The sequence below is a fragment of the Carcharhinus amblyrhynchos genome, unplaced genomic scaffold (genome assembly GCF_965287045.1).
Source record: "Carcharhinus amblyrhynchos unplaced genomic scaffold, sCarAmb.v2.hapA chromosome_305, whole genome shotgun sequence".
NCBI classification, from domain to species: domain Eukaryota; kingdom Metazoa; phylum Chordata; class Chondrichthyes; order Carcharhiniformes; family Carcharhinidae; genus Carcharhinus; species Carcharhinus amblyrhynchos.
This window is the reverse complement of record NW_027650045.1, coordinates 5,022-21,260: the sequence shown is the minus strand read 5'-3', so window position 1 is coordinate 21,260 and position 16,239 is coordinate 5,022. Positions and strand designations below refer to the sequence as shown.

Here is a 16,239-nt window from a genome sequence, read left to right as displayed (position 1 = left end):
CCCCTGCACCCCAGTGTCCTCCTCAGCTACATTCATGTCCCCTTGCGTGAACACCGAAGAGAAATATTGGTTCAACGCCTCTCCAATCTCCTCCGGTTCCACACACAACTTCCCTCTACTGTCTGTAACTGGCCCTAATCTTGCCCTAACCAACCTTCTGTTCTTGACATACCTGTAAAACGCCTTAGGATTCTCCTTAATCCTATCAGCCAAAGTCATCTCATGTCCTCTTTTAGCCCTTCTTAACTCCCTCTTCAACTCCCTCCTAGCCAATCTAAAACTTTCTAATGCACAACCTCCCCGGCAACGAATTCCAGGCACCCACGACTGTCTGTGTAAAAAAATCCACCTTGTACATGTCTTAAGAAGGATGTAGAAGCATTGGAGAGAGTGCAGAGGAGATCTACCAGGATGCTGCCTGGTTTGGAGGGTAGGTCTTATGAGGAAAGGTTGAGGGAGCTGGGGCTTTTCTCTTTAGAGCGGAGGATGAGAGGTGACTTAATGGAAGTTTATGAGATGATGAGAGGGATAGATAGAATGGACGTGCAGAGACTATTTCCTCGGGTGGACATAGGTGTTATTAGGGGGCGTAACTATAATGTTCATGGTGGGAGATATAGGCTCCCACTGAGGCGAGGGGAGAAAAAAACCAGAGGGCATGGTTTAAGGGTGAAAGGAGAAAAGTTTAAAGGGAATATTAAGGGGGGATTCTTCACACAGAGAGTGGTGGGAGTGTGGAATGAGCTGCCGGATAAAGTGGTAAATGCGGGGTCACTTTTAACATTCAAGAAAAATTTGGACAGGTTCATGGATGAGAGGGTGTGGAGGGATATGGTCCAAGTGCAGGTCAGTGGGACGAGGCAAAAAATGGTTCAGCACAGACAAGAAGGGCCAAAAGGCCTGTTTCTGAGCTGTAAATTTTCTATGATTCTATGGAAGGATGTCCAAGGTAGATTCTTCACTCAGAGAGTGGTTGGGGTGTGGAATGCACTGCCTGCTTTGATAGTGGAGTCGGACACTTTAGGAACTTTCAAGCGGTTATTGGATAGGCACATGGAGCACACCAGAATGATAGGGAGTGGGATAGCTTGATCTTGGGATTGGACATAGCTCGGCACAACACTGAGGGCCAAAGGGCATGTGTTGTGCTGTAATGTTCTATGTTTCTATGTTTCTTTTAAAACTTGCACGTCGCATCTTAAACCTATGCCCCCTAGTAATTGATTGTTCCACCCTGGGAAAAAGCTTCTGACTATCCACCCTGTCCATGCCTCTCATAATCTTGTAGACTTCTATCAGGTCTCCCCTCAACCTCCCTCACTCCAGTGAGAAGAAACCAAGTTTCTCCAACCTCTCCTCATAGCTAATGCCCTTCATACCAGGCAACATCCTGGTAAATCTTTTCTGTACCCTCTTCAAAGCCTCCATATCCAGAATTGAACACTATATTCCAAATGCAGCCTCACTAAGGTTCTACAAAGCGTCAACGTGACTTGCCAATTTTTAAACTCAGTACCCCAGCCGATGAAGGCAAGCATACCACATGCCTTCTTGACTACCTTCCCCACCTGCATTGCCACTTTCGGTGACCTATGTACCCCAACACCCAGATCCCTCTGCCTATCAATACTCTGAAGGGCTCTGCCATTTACTGTATATTTCCTATCTGTATTAGACCTTGCAAAATGCATTACCTCACATTTGTCTGGATTAATCTCCATCTGCCATCTCTCCACCCAAGTCTCCAATCTATACCCTGCTGTATCCTCTGATGGTCCTCATCGCTATCCGCAAATCCACCAACCTTTGTGTCGTCCGCAAACTTACTAATCAATCCAGTTATATTTTCCTTCAAATCATTTATATATATATTACAAACAGCAAAGGTCCCAGCACTGATCCCTGAGGAACACCACTTGTCACAGCCCCCCATTCAGAAACACACCCTTCCACTGCTACCCTCTGTCTTCTTTGACCAAGCCAGTTTTGTATCCACCTTGCTAGTTGACCTCTGATCCCATGCGACTTCACCTTCTGCACCAGTTTGCCATAACCTTCTTCATTGTCCACTATGCCACCAATCTTGGTATCATCTGCAAACTTACTAACCATGCCTCCTATATTCTCATCCAAATCATTAATATAAATGACAAATAACAATGGACCCAGCACTCATTCCTGAGGCACACGCTGGTCACATCTCCAGTTTGAAAAATATTTTGTTCTACAACCACCCTCTATCTTCTGTCATCAGGCCAATTTTGTATCCATTTGGCTACCTCACCCTGGATCCTGTGAAATTTAACCTTATGCAACAAGCTACCATGCAGTACCTTGTCAAAGGCCTTTCTAAAGTCTGTGTAGACAATATCAACTGCATGACCTTCATCTACCTTTCTGGTTACCCCTACAAAAACTGAGTCAAATTTATGAGACATGATTTTCCACTCACAAAGCCATGCTGACTGTTCCTAATCAGTCCTTGCGCCTCACAAAAGAGCTTGCAACAACCTACCCACCATAGATATGAGGCTCACTGGCCTGTAGTTCCCAGGCTTTTCCCTGCAGCCCTTTTTAAACAAAGGCACAACATTTGCCACCCTCCAATCTTCAGGCACCTCACTTGTGACTATCGATGATTCAAATATCTCGGCAGGGGACCTGCAATTTCCTCCCTCGCCTCCCACAACATACTGGGATATACTTCATCAGGTTCTGGGGATTTATCTACCTTGATTCACTTTAAGACCTTCAGCACCTCCTTCTCTGAAATACGTACACTCCTCAGGACATCACTATTTATTTCCCCAAGTTCCCTAACATCCATGCTTTTCTCAACAGTAAATATAGATGAGAAATATTTATTTAGGATCTCACCCATCCCTTGTGGATCCGCACATAGATGACCTTGTTGATCCTTAAGAGGCCCTACCCTCTCCCTTGTTATTCTTTTGGATTTACATATTTGTAGAAGTTCTTTGGATTCTCCTTTGACTTATCTGCCAAAACAATCTCAAGTCCCCTTTTTGCCCACCTGACTTCTCTTTTAACTCGATTCCTACACCCCCTATACTCTTCAAGAGATTCACTTGATCCCAGCTGCCTATGCATGTCATATGCTTCCTTCTTCTTCTTGACCAGGGCCTCAATATCCTGAGTCATCCAGGATTCCCTGTGTCTACCAGCCTTGCCCTTCACTCTAAGAGGAACGTGTTTACCCTGAACCCTGTTTGACACACTTTTGAAAGCCTGCCACTGACAGATGTTCCTTTGCCTTCTCACAGACTTCCCCAATTAACTTCTGAAAGTTCCTGTTTGATACCATCAAAATTGGCCTTGCCCCAGTTTAGAATTTTAATTTTTGGGCCAGACCTATCATTCTCCATAGCTATCTTAAAACCTTGAAAGAATTATATCTTAAAAGAATCATGGTCACTGATTCCAAAGTGATCCCTCTTTAATACTTCTGTCACCTGACCTTCCTTATTTTCCGAGAGGAGGTCAAGTTTTGCCCTTTCTCTAGTCGTGCCGCCATATGCTGAATGAGAAATTCCTCCTGAATTCACCTTAAACTTCTGTTCCCTAGTACTTGACTTTACTGCCCTGGGAAAAAGCTTCTGACTATCCACTCTGTCCATGCCACTCATAATCTGGTATACCTCTATTAGTTCACCCCTCAGCCTCCATCGTTCCATTGAGAACAAACCGAGCTTATCCAACTTCTCCTCATAGCTAATACCAGGCAACATCCTGGTAAACCTCTTCTATACCCTCTCCAAAGCATCCACATCCTTCTGGTAGTGTGGTGACCAGAATTGCACACATTATTCGAAATCAGGCCTAATTAAGGTTCTGTGCAGCTGCAGCATGACTCCCCACTTTTTAGACTCAGTGCCGTGACCGATAAAGGCAAGCATGCTATATGCTTTCTTGACTACCTTATTCACTGTGTTGCCACTTTCAGTGACTGTTGGATATGTACTTCCAGATCTCTCTGCCTTCAATATTCCGAAGGGTTCTACCATTTACTGTATAATTCCAAAATGCTTTGGACCTTTCAAAATGCATTATCTCATGCGCGTCTGAATTAAACGCCATTTGCCATTTCTCCGCCCAAGACTTCAACCAGTCTATATCTTGCTGTATCCTCTGACAATCCTCTTCACTATCCACAACTCCACCAATTTTTGTGTTGTCTGCGAACTTATGAATTGGATCAGCTACATTTTCCTCCAAATCATTTATGTCTCCGACGAACAACAAATGTCCCAGAACTGATCCCTGTGAAACACTGCGAGTCACAACCTCCCATTCAGAAAAGCACCCCTCTACTGCTACCCTCTGTCTTCTATGTCCAAGCCAGTTCTGTATCCACCTTGCCAGCTTGCCTCTGATTCAGTGTGACTTCACCTTCTGTGCCAGTACATCATGCGGTACCTTGTCAACGGCTTTACTGAAGTCCACATATACAACATCCACTGCCTTTCCCTCATCTATCATCTTCATCACTTCCTCGAAAAACTCGATCAAGTTAGTGAGGTAGTCCACTAATAAATCCATTTGTTTCCAAATGTGAATAAATCCTGTCCCTAAGAATCTTTTCAATAATTTCCCTACCACAGGAAGCATAAGAGGTTGAGGTCTTGTAGAGGTCTACAAAATAATGAGGAGCATAGATCAGAAATCTTTTCTCAAAAGTAGAGGAGTCTAAAACTAGAGGGCCTAGTCAACATAAGGAAAGTTAAAATCACCCACCACCACAACCTTGTTGTTTTTGCATCTTTCCAAAATCTGTCTGCATATCTGCACCTCTATCTCCCACTGCCTGTTGGGAGGCCTGTATTAAACCCCAACATTGTGACTGCACTTTTCCTGTTCCTGAACTCTACCCATCTTGCCTTGCTTTCTGAGCCCTCCGAGCATAGCTGTGATATTGTCCTTAACCGGTAATGCAACTCCCTCATCCCGAATACAGTTCCCTCTGTGCTGCCTGAAGCACCTACATCCTGGAATGTTTAGTTGCCATTCTTATCCATCTTTCAACCAAGTCTCTATAATAACAACACCATCACACCCCGAGTACTAATCCAAGCTCCTGTTATGCTCCTCATATTGAAAGAAATGCCTTCCAGTCCACCAGTCCTGCTGTGTTCAACAACTACTCCCTGCCTGCTGTTCCTCTTAATCTTGCTGACCTTAGTCTGTAGCTCTCCTTCAGTTATTTCTCCTGCTGACCTCTGGTTCCCACCCTCCCACCAAACTAGTTTAAACCCTCCTGTGTGATTCTCGTAAATCTACCTGCCAGGATATTTGTACCCCTCCAGTTCAGTCCGATTGATCTCCCTCTGGAACTTCTTGTTCACTTTATAACAGGCAGTGCCCTCCTGGAAATTAGGACTTGACCCCTTTATAAGAGTCCACAGAGCAGCCATCCCAGTTGGGATTTGTGTATGTGCACCACAGAGTACTGGTTTCACTTTGATTTGTGTCTGTGCACCACAGAGCACTGGTTTCACTTTGATTTGTGTCTGTGCACCACAGAGTACTGGTTTCACTTTGATTTGTGTCTGTGCACCACAGAGCACTGGTTTCACTTTGATTTGTGTCTGTGCACCACAGAGTACTGGTTTCACTTTGATTTGTGTCTGTGCACCACAGAGTACTGGTTTCACTTTGATTCGAGCACTAAATGCTGTTCCTTTTCACCCAGGTTCGTAGGTTATTACAGGTAGAGAGACCTGAGCTCCGAGGGTGATCGAACCAAGAGAAATACAGATCTTTAACATAAACCCTGATTTTCAACTCTATTCTTCAGAAATCATTGAATTGTATAGAATCATAGAATCCCTAGTGCTGAAGGAGGCCATTGGGCCCATCGAGCCTGCACCCACTACAATCCCACCCATGCCCGAATCCCCGTAACTCCACATATATTGCCTTCTAATCCCCCTGACACTAAGGGGCAATTTGATAGAGCCAATCCACCTAACCCAGACATCTTTGGACCATGAGAGGTAACCGGAGCACTGGGATGAAACTCACACTGTCATGGGCAGAACGTGCAGACTCCACATGGGAACTTGAGGCCAGAAATGAACCCGGGTCCCTGGTGTTCTGAGACAGCACTGGGTCAACAGGCCTTTTGTTGGGAAGTGGGAATGTGCCAGGTTCTGGTGTGAGAAACTGACTGAAGGCTGTTTACTTTAGGATGCAGTGGTGCTCGGAACAGTGGGTGCGTATGGCTGGAGTGGAGGACTCTTACTTTATCAAGGAGCACAGGAGACTTTCATCAACATCAGCAGAACAGATAAAGAAATCTGGAATAGCTATTTAGGTAAGAGGTACTTAAAAAACAAACTACTCTGTCTGCATCAAACACTCCCAGGACATGTACAGCACGGGGTTAGATACAGAGTAAAGCTCCCTCTACACTGTCCCCCATCAAACACTCCCAGGACAGGTACAGCACGGGGTTAGATACAGAGTAAAGCTCCCTCTACTCTGTCCCCCATCAAACACTCCCAGGACATGTACAGCACGGGGTTAGATACAGAGTAAAGCTCCCTCGACACTGCCCCCCATCAAACACTCCCAGGACAGGTACAGCACGGGGTTAGATACAGAGTAAAGCTCCCTCTACACTGTCCCCCCATCAAACACTCCCAGGACAGGGACAGCACGGGGTTAGATACAGAGTAAAGCTCCCTCTACACTGTCCCCCATCAAACACTCCCAGGACAGGTACAGCACGGGGTTAGATACAGAGTAAAGCTCCCTCTACACTGTCCCCCCATCAAACACTCCCAGGACAGGTACAGCACGGGGTTAGATACAGAGTAAAGCTCCCTCTACACTATCCCCCATCAGACACTCCCAGGACAGGTACAGCACGGGGTTAGATACAGAGTAAAGCTCCCTCTATTCTGTCCCCCATCAAACACTCCCAGGACAGGTACAGCATGGGGTTAGATACAGAGTAAAGCTCCCTCTACACGGTCCCCATCACACACTCCAAGGATAGGTACAGCATGGTGTTAGATACAGAGTAAATCTCCCTCGACACTGTCCCCATCAAACACTCCCAGGACAGGTACAGCACGGGGTTAGATACAGAGTAAAACTCCCTCTACACTGTCCCCCCATCAAACACTCCCAAGACATGTACAGCACGGGGTTAGATACAGAGTAAAGCTCCCTCTACACGGTCCCCATCACACACTCCAAGGATAGGTACAGCATGGTGTTAGATACAGAGTAAATCTCCCTCGACACTGTCCCCATCAAACACTCCCAGGACAGGTACAGCACGGGGTTAGATACAGAGTAAAACTCCCTCTACACTGTCCCCATCAAACACTCCCAAGACATGTACAGCACGGGGTTAGATACAGAGTAAAGCTCCCTCTACACGGTCCCCATCACACACTCCAAGGATTGGTACAGCATGGTGTTAGATACAGAGTAAATCTCCCTCGACACTGTCCCCATCAAACACTCCCAGGACAGGTACAGCACGGGGTTAGATACAGAGTAAAGCTCCCTCTACACGGTCCCCATCACACTCTCCAAGGATAGGTACAGCATGGTGTTAGATACAGAGTAAATCTCCCTCGACACTGTCCCCATCAAACACTCCCAGGACAGGTACAGCACGGGGTTAGACACAGAGTAAAGCTCCCTCTACACCGTCCCCCATCAAACACTTCCAGGACCGGTACAGCACGGGGTTAGATACAGAGTAAAGCTCCCTCTACACTGTCCCCCCTTCAAACACTCCCAGGACAGGTACAGCATGGGGTCAGATACAGAGTAAAGCTCCCTCTACACTATCCCAATCAGACACTCCCAGGACAGGTACAGCATGGGGTTAGATACAGAGTAAAGCTCCCTCTATACTGTCCCCCATCAAACACTCCCAGGACAGGTATAGCACGGGGTTAGGTACAGAGTAAAGCTCCCTCTACACTGTCCCCCATCAAACACTCCCAGGACAGGTACAGCACGGGGTTAGATACAGAATAAAGCTCCCTCTACACTGTCCCCCCATCAAACACTCCCAGGACAGGTACAGCACAGGGTTAGATACAGAGTAAAGCTCCCTGTCCAAATTCTGCTGTGTTGTCCTGCAGGATACTCTGTCCAGGAGGCCTCTGGGGCAGATGTGGTTTACTATCTGGTGGGCGCCCCTCGCTATAGGCACCGTGGAGAAGTGATCGTCTTCCAGAAAGGCAGCAATGGCAGCTGGGCGGATGTGCAGCGGATTCCCGGAGAGCAGGTAGACGTCATGAGCCTGATTGCACTACACAGTGAGAGAATCAGGAATGAAAGAGTGCTGCTTGACAGAAACCAGTATTGAGGGAGTGCCGCACTGTCAGAGGGTCAGTGCTGGGGGAGTGCCGCACTGTCAGAGGGTCAGTGCTGAGGGAGTGCCGCACTGTCAGAAGGTCAGTGCTGAGGGAGTGCCGCACTGTCAGAGGGTCAGTGCTGAGGGAGTGCCGCACTGTCAGAGGGTCAGTGCTGAGGGAGTGCCGCACTGTCAGAGGGTCAGTGCTGAGGGAGTGCCGCACTGTCAGAGGGTCAGTGCTGAGGGAGCACCGCACTGTCAGAGGGTCAGTGCTGAGGGAGTGCCGCACTGTCAGAGGGTCAGTACTGAGGGAGCACCGCACTGTCAGAGGGTCAGTGCTGAGGGAGTGCCGCACTGTCAGAGGGTCAGTGCTGAGGGAGTGCCCCACTGTCAGAGGGTCAGTACTGAGGGAGCACCGCACTGTCAGAGGGTCAGTGCCGAGGGAGCGCTGCACTGTCAGAGGCATGGTTAGTAAGTTTGCAGATGACACCAAGATAGGTGGCATAGTGGACAGTGAAGAAAGTTATAATTATTAAGAAAGGGATTATTATTTAAAAGGCAAAAAGCTGCAGCATGCTCCTGTGCAGAGGGACCTGGGGGTCCTTGTGCATGAGTCACAAAAACCCAGCTTGCAGGTGCAGCCGGTGATCAAGAAGGTGAATGGAATGTTGGCCTTTATAGCGAGGGGGATTGAATATAAAAGTAGGGAGGTCTTGCTGCAACTGTACAGGGCAGTGGTGAGGCCGCAGCTGGAGTACTGTGTGCAGTTTTATTGCAAGGATATTTTGGCCTTGGAGGGAGTGCAGAGGAGGTTTACTAGGCTGATTCCGGAGTTGAGGGAGTTGAGCTATGAGGAGAGGCTGAATAAACTAGGCTTGTACTCGTTAGAGTTTAGAAGAATGAAGGGAGTTCTCATTGAGACGTATAAGATGTTGAATGGAATGGATAGGATAGAGGTGGAGAGCCTCTTCCCGCTCAGAAAGGACAGTGGGACTAGTGGGCACAGCCTCAGGATAAAGGGGGGGGACGGTTTAGAACGGAGTTGAGGAGGAACTTCTTCACTCAAAGGGTGGTGAATCTCTGGAATTCTCTGCCCGTTGAAGTGGTGGAGGCTGCCTCGCTCAATATTTTTAAGACGCGGGTTGATGGGTTTTTGATAGGCAAGGGGATTAAGGGTTATGGGGAGAGGGCGGGAATGTGGAACTGAGCCACGACAGATCAGCCATGATCTTATTGAATGGCGGGGCAGGCTCGAAGGGCCAGATGGCCTACTCCTGCTCCTATTTCTTATGTTCTTATGTTTTGGTCGCCACACTTGCGGAAGGATATATTGGCCTTGGAGAGGTCATCCTATTATAGAAAGGATATTATTAAACTATGAAGAGTGCAGAAGGTATTTACTAGGATGCTACTGGGACTTGATGGATTGAGTTATAAGGAGAAGCTGGCTAGACTGGGACCTTTTTCTCTGGAGCGTAGGAGGCTGAGGGGTGATCTTATAGAGGTCTATAAAATAATGGGGCCACAGATCAGCTAGATAGTCAATATCTTTTCCCGAAGGTAGGGGAGTCCAAAATTAAAGAGCATTGGTTTGTGGTGAGAGGGGAGAAATACAAAAGTGTCCAGAGGGGCAATTGTTTCACACACAGGGTGGAGAGTGTCTGGAACAAGCTACCAGCGGCAGCCTTAGAGGTGGGTAAAATTTTGTCTTTTAAAAAACATTTCAAGAGTTACACGGGTAAGATGAGTATCGAGGGTTACGGGCCAAATGCGGGCAATTGGGATTAGTTTAGGGGTTTTAAAAAAGAATGGGTGGCAAGGACAAGTTGGGCCTAAGGGCCTGTTTCCATGTTGTAAACCTCTATGACTCTGTGATCTCAAATTGTCTTCCAGATTGGCTCATACTTTGGTTCTGAAATTTGTACACTCGATGTGACTGGAGATGGTCAAACGGATTTGGTTCTGATTGGAGCCCCTCTGTATCGAGGTCAAGATTTTGGTGGGAAAGTCATCATCTGTACAATGACTCCCCGGGTAAGGACTGCAGGCACATCCCACTAACTTAGTGGTGGTATAGTGGTTAGCGCAGCGCCAGGGACCTAGGTTTAACTCTGGCCGTGGGTAACATTTGTGTGGAGTTTGCACTTTCTCCCCCTGTCTGTGTGGGTTTCCTCCAAATGCTCCAGTTTCTTCTGACAGTCCAAAAGATGTGCATTGGCCATGCTAAATTCTTCCTCAGTGTCCCTGAAGAAGTGCTGGAGTCTGTTGACATGGGGATTTTCACAGTAACTACTTGTGACGCTTACATTAAATATATGGATCAAACCCTAAATTCCAATGCGAACAAACCAGTTCCCGTTCACTCCCACTGTGCACAATCCCAATGGATCAAATCCTATCCCATTTGCTCCCCAAATCCCAATGCAAGTGAACTTCCAGTTCACTTCCACTGCACACAATCCCAATGGATCAAACTCTTTCCCATTCACTCCCACTATGCACAATCCCAATGGACCTAAACCCCTTCCCATTCACTTCCACTGCACACAATCCCAATGGATCAAATTCTTTCCCATTCACTCCCACTGTGCACAATCCTAAAGGACCCAAACCCCTTTCCATTCACTCCCTAAATTTCAATTCAAACAAACCAGTTCCGGTTCACTCCCACTGTACACAATCCCAATGGATCAAACCCTATCCCATTCACTCTCATTGCACATAATCCCAATGGACCCAAATGCATTTATTCGCAGGATGGACAGCATAGAGAAGGAGAGGGGGGAAGGTCTGGGGCCATAAGGGAAGATGCTGAAGAGTGGAGGGACAGAATGGGTGACAATGAGGAATGGGGAAAGGGTAAGTGGATGGAAGGGGAAGAGATTGAAGAGGAGGGAGCGAATGGGAAGGAAGAGGGGGGAGTAGTAATTGAAGAGAGGGGAAAGTAAGAAAATGGGAGGAATGGGGAGGGAGAGTTAAAAGAGGAAATAGTGATGGAGGACTGGGAATTAAGTGTGGGGGATGGAGGGATGTAGTGAGGTAATGAAAGGAGTGTATTTGTGAGTGAAGGTGGGGAACATTTCTTATCTCTCCCTTTCTCTCCCATTCTGTTTCCCTCTTTCCCTCTCCTGGTCTCCCTCGCTCTACCTCTCTGCCTCACTCTTCCTCTTTACTCTCTCTCTGCCTCTGTTCTTCCCTCCCTCTATCCCTCCCTCCTTCTGTCCCTCCCTTTCTCTGTCCCTCCCTTTCTCTGTCCCTCCCTCTCCCTCTCGCTCTCTCTCCCTCCCTTTCTCTCCTGACCTTTCTCCTTATTTCTCCCAATCCCTACCTCTCGTGCTCCACTCTCCCTTACCTACTTGCTGCTCTTGTCTCCCTCATCACTTCCTTGTCTGCCTCTTGCCTTCCATCATATTTCCCTTGCTTCCTCATTCTGTTACCCCCACTATCCCCCTCCCCCTCTCCAGGGTAATTTCTCCTGTCGTGACTCCCTCCGAGGTGAGAAGGGTTATGAGCTGGGACGTTTCGGGAGTGCCATTGTAGGACTGAGAGACCTGAATGGAGATGGCCTGAGTGACGTGGCTGTTGGAGCCCCACTGGAGGACGATCACCATGGGAGCGTCTATATCTACCACGGGCGGAGGACTGGAATCCATCTCACATACAGCCAGGTCAGGAGGCAGAGTGTTCAGTTAGGATGGCACAGTGGTTAGCACTGCTGCCTCACAGCTCCAGGGACCTGGTTCGATTCTGGCTCGGGTCACTGTCTGTGTGGAGTTTGCACATTCTCCTTGTGTCTGCAAGGGTTTCCACTGAGTGCTCCAGTTTCCTCCCATTATCCAAAAATGTGCAGGTTAGATTGATTGGCCATGCAAAATTGCCCCTTGGTATCTCAGGGTATGTTAGAGGAGTTAACAGTGTAAATATGTGGGATTTTGGGGATAGGGCTTGGGATTGTTGTCAGTGCAGATTTGATGGGCCAAGTGGCCTTCTGTAGGGATTCTGTCAGGAAGGTCAATCCTGATTCTTCACACGAACAAGAACCTCAATGTCTCATAGCAACAGCACCTCATGGAAAATCGGAGCTCGAGTAGATCACTTGGCCCTTTAAACCTGCTGCACCATTTAACATGACCACGAGCAGTCCAAAGATGTGCAAGTTAGATGGATTTGTCATGATAAATGTGCAAGGCACGGGAAAAGGGCAGAGGGTGGGCTCTGGACAGTCAGTGCAGACTCAATGGGCCAAATGGCCTCTTTCTGCACTATATTTATTACACACATGTGTACAAAAAATAAAGAAGAAGCAAGAATGGTATAGCACTGGCTCTTTGGCCCACCAAGCCTGCTCCGAGAACATTGTCCAATCGAGACCAACCTTGTATTGCTCTATTCCCTGTATGTTCATGTGTCTATTCAGGGAAGTCTGACTGCCTCAACCACCTCACTTATCAGTGAATCCCAGCCTCCACCACGCTGTATGAAAAAGAACTTCCCCTGCTCATCTTCATTGAACTCCCACCCCTCCTCCCCCCAACCCCACACCTTATCTTGATCTTGTGCCCTCTTGTAATTGACATTTCTGCCCTGGGGAAAATGCTTCCAGCTCTTCACCTGAGCTATGGCCCTCATAATTTTATAAACTTCCATCAGGTCATCCCTCAGCCTCCGTCTTTTCATGGAGAACAATCCCAGTTTATTCAATCTCTCCTTGTAACTAATACCCTCTGTACCAGGCAACATCCTGGTAAACCGTTTCTGTACTCCCGCCAGAGCCTCCACATCCTTTCGGTAATGTGGTGACCAAGATTGGACACAGAATTCCAAATGTGGCACAATCGACACCTTATATAACTGGAACATAATTTGCCAACTTTCATACTCGATGCCCCAGCTGATGAAGGCAAGCATGCCTCAACACCTTATCCACCTGTGCTGCCACTTTGAAGGACCTGCGTACTCCCAGATCTCTCTGTGTGTCTACACTCCGGATTCTTCTGCCATTTAGTTTAGAGCTCCCACCTGAATTGGATCGACTAAAATGCATCACCTCGTATCTGGCCAGATTAAATTCCACCTGCATTTTCAGACACTCCCTACAGTGCAGAGGGAGCCATTCAGCCTATCAGGTCTGCACTGACAACAATCCCATCCTGGCCCTATCCCCGTAACCCCACATATTTACACTGCTTAATCCCCCTGATAGGAGGGAATAATTTAGAATACCCAATTCACCTGACCAAACATGTTTGGAGCGTGGAGAGAGGTGAGACTTCAATAAAGAGCACAGAGAGAGAGAGGTGAGACTTCAATAAAGAGCACAGAGAGAGAGAGGTGAGACTTCAATAAAGAGCACAGAGAGAGAGAGGTGAGACTTCAATAAAGAGCGCAGAGAGAGAGAGGTGAGACTTCAATAAAGAGCACAGAGAGAGAGAGGTGAGACTTCAATAAAGAGCACAGAGAGAGAGAGGTGAGACTTCAATAAAGAGCGCAGAGAGAGAGAGGTGAGACTTCAATAAAGAGCGCAGAAAGAGAGAGGTGAGACTTCAATAAAGAGCGCAGAGAGAGAGAGGTGAGACTTCAATAAAGAGCGCAGAGAGAGAGAGGTGAGACTTCAATAAAGAGCGCAGAGAGAGAGAGGTGAGACTTCAATAAAGAGCGCAGAGAGAGAGAGGTGAGACTTCAATAAAGAGCTCAGAGAGAGGGAGGTGAGACTTCAATAAAGAGCGCAGAGAGAGGGAGGTGAGACTTCAATAAAGAGCGCAGAGAGAGAGAGGTGAGACTTCAATAAAGAGCGCAGAGAGAGAGAGGTGAGACTTCAATAAAGAGCGCAGAGAGAGAGAGGTGAGACTTCAATAAAGAGCGCAGAGAGAGGGAGGTGAGACTTCAATAAAGAGCGCAGAGAGAGAGAGGTGAGACTTCAATAAAGAGCGCAGAGAGAGGGAGGTGAGACTTCAATAAAGAGCGCAGAGAGAGAGAGGTGAGACTTCAATAAAGAGCGCAGAGAGAGAGAGGTGAGACTTCAATAAAGAGCGCAGAGAGAGAGAGGTGAGACTTCAATAAAGAGCGCAGAGAGAGGGAGGTGAGACTTCAATAAAGAGCGCAGAGAGAGAGAGGTGAGACTTCAATAAAGAGCACAGAGGGAGAGAGGTGAGACTTCAATAAAGAGCGCAGAGAGAGAGAGGTGAGACTTCAATAAAGAGCGCAGAGAGAGAGAGGTGAGACTTCAATAAAGAGCGCAGAGAGAGAGAGGTGAGACTTCAATAAAGAGCACAGAGAGAGAGAGGTGAGACTTCAATAAAGAGCACAGAGAGAGAGAGGTGAGACTTCAACAAAGAGCGCAGAGAGAGAGAGGTGAGACTTCAATAAAGAGCGCAGAAAGAGAGAGGTGAGACTTCAATAAAGAGCACAGAGAGAGAGAGGTGAGACTTCAATAAAGAGCGCAGAGAGAGAGAGGTGAGACTTCAATAAAGAGCGCAGAGAGAGAGAGGTGAGACTTCAATAAAGAGCGCAGAGAGAGAGAGGTGAGACTTCAATAAAGAGCGCAGAGAGAGGGAGGTGAGACTTCAATAAAGAGCACAGAGAGAGAGAGGTGAGACTTCAATAAAGAGCACAGAGAGAGGGAGGTGAGACTTCAATAAAGAGCACAGAGAGAGAGAGGTGAGACTTCAATAAAGAGCGCAGAGAGAGGGAGGTGAGACTTCAATAAAGAGCACAGAGGTAGGTGAGACTTCAATAAAGAGCGCAGAGAGAGAGAGGTGAGACTTCAATAAAGAGCGCAGAGAGAGGGAGGTGAGACTTCAATAAAGAGCGCAGAGAGAGAGAGGTGAGACTTCAATAAAGAGCACAGAGGGAGAGAGGTGAGACTTCAATAAAGAGCACAGAGGGAGAGAGGTGAGACTTCAATAAAGAGCACAGAGAGAGAGAGGTGAGACTTCAATAAAGAGCACAGAGAGAGAGAGGTGAGACTTCAATAAAGAGCGCAGAGAGAGGGAGGTGAGACTTCAATAAAGAGCACAGAGGGAGGTGAGAGTTCAATAAAGAGCGCAGAGAGAGAGAGGTGAGACTTCAATAAAGAGCGCAGAGGGAGAGAGGTGAGACTTCAATAAAGAGCGCAGAGGGAGGTGAGAGTTCAATAAAGAGCGCAGAGAGAGAAGGGTGAGACTTCAATAAAGAGCGCAGAAAGAGAGAGGTGAGACTTCAATAAAGAGCCCTCTCTATCCGCGCCCTCTCTGCACGCAGTGCCTCTGTGTGAGCCCTCCCTGTGCACGGCCTCTCTGTATTCACCCACTCTGTGCCTGCCCTTCTGTGCGTACCCACTCTGTCCGTGCCCTCTCTCTGCACGCCCTATCTCTGCACGCCCTCTCTGTGCGCGTCGTCTCTGCACACACTCTCCTTGCATGTGCCCTCTCTGCGCGCTCACTCTCTCTGCGTACCCTCTCTGCGTGCGCACATGCCCTTTCTCTGTACACTCGCACCCTCTGCACGAGCCCTCTCTGCATGAACCCTCTCCGTACACACGCTCCCTGTGCACGCCCTCTCTGTGCATGTTCTTTCTGTGCATGACCTCTCTCTGCACACCCCCTCTCTCTGCACACCCCCTCTGTCTGTGCACACCCTCTCTCCCTGCACAACCCCTCTCTCTCTGCACACCCCCTCTCTCTGCACACACCCTCTCTCTCTGCACACCCCCTCTCCCTGCCACACCCCCTCTCTCTCTGCACACCCTCTCTCTCTCTGCACACCCCCTCTCTCTGCACACCCCCTCTCTCTGCACACCCCCTCTCTCTGCACACCCCCTCTCTCTGCACACCCCCTCTCTCTGCACACCCCCTCTCTCTGCACACCCCCTCTCTCTGCACACCCTCTCTCTCTGCACACCCTCTCTCCCTGCACAA

The 16,239-nt window shown here is 48.1% G+C and overlaps 1 protein-coding gene across 1 annotated transcript in view; it reads left to right on the top strand.

The window, feature by feature from the left end:
• LOC145339065 (integrin alpha-M-like) overlaps positions 1–12,012 on the top strand; it is a gene marked incomplete at its 3' end in the record, with an annotated part of 165,647 nt that extends 153,635 nt beyond the window's left edge. Inside the window, exons 11-14 of the mRNA XM_080183486.1 lie at positions 6,208–6,334; positions 8,130–8,275; positions 10,238–10,378; positions 11,809–12,012. Of these exons, the coding sequence (XP_080039612.1) occupies positions 6,208–6,334; positions 8,130–8,275; positions 10,238–10,378; positions 11,809–12,012 (618 nt within the window). The remainder of the gene's footprint in view (positions 1–6,207; positions 6,335–8,129; positions 8,276–10,237; positions 10,379–11,808) is intronic.
• Positions 12,013–16,239: the final 4,227 nt, after the last annotated feature.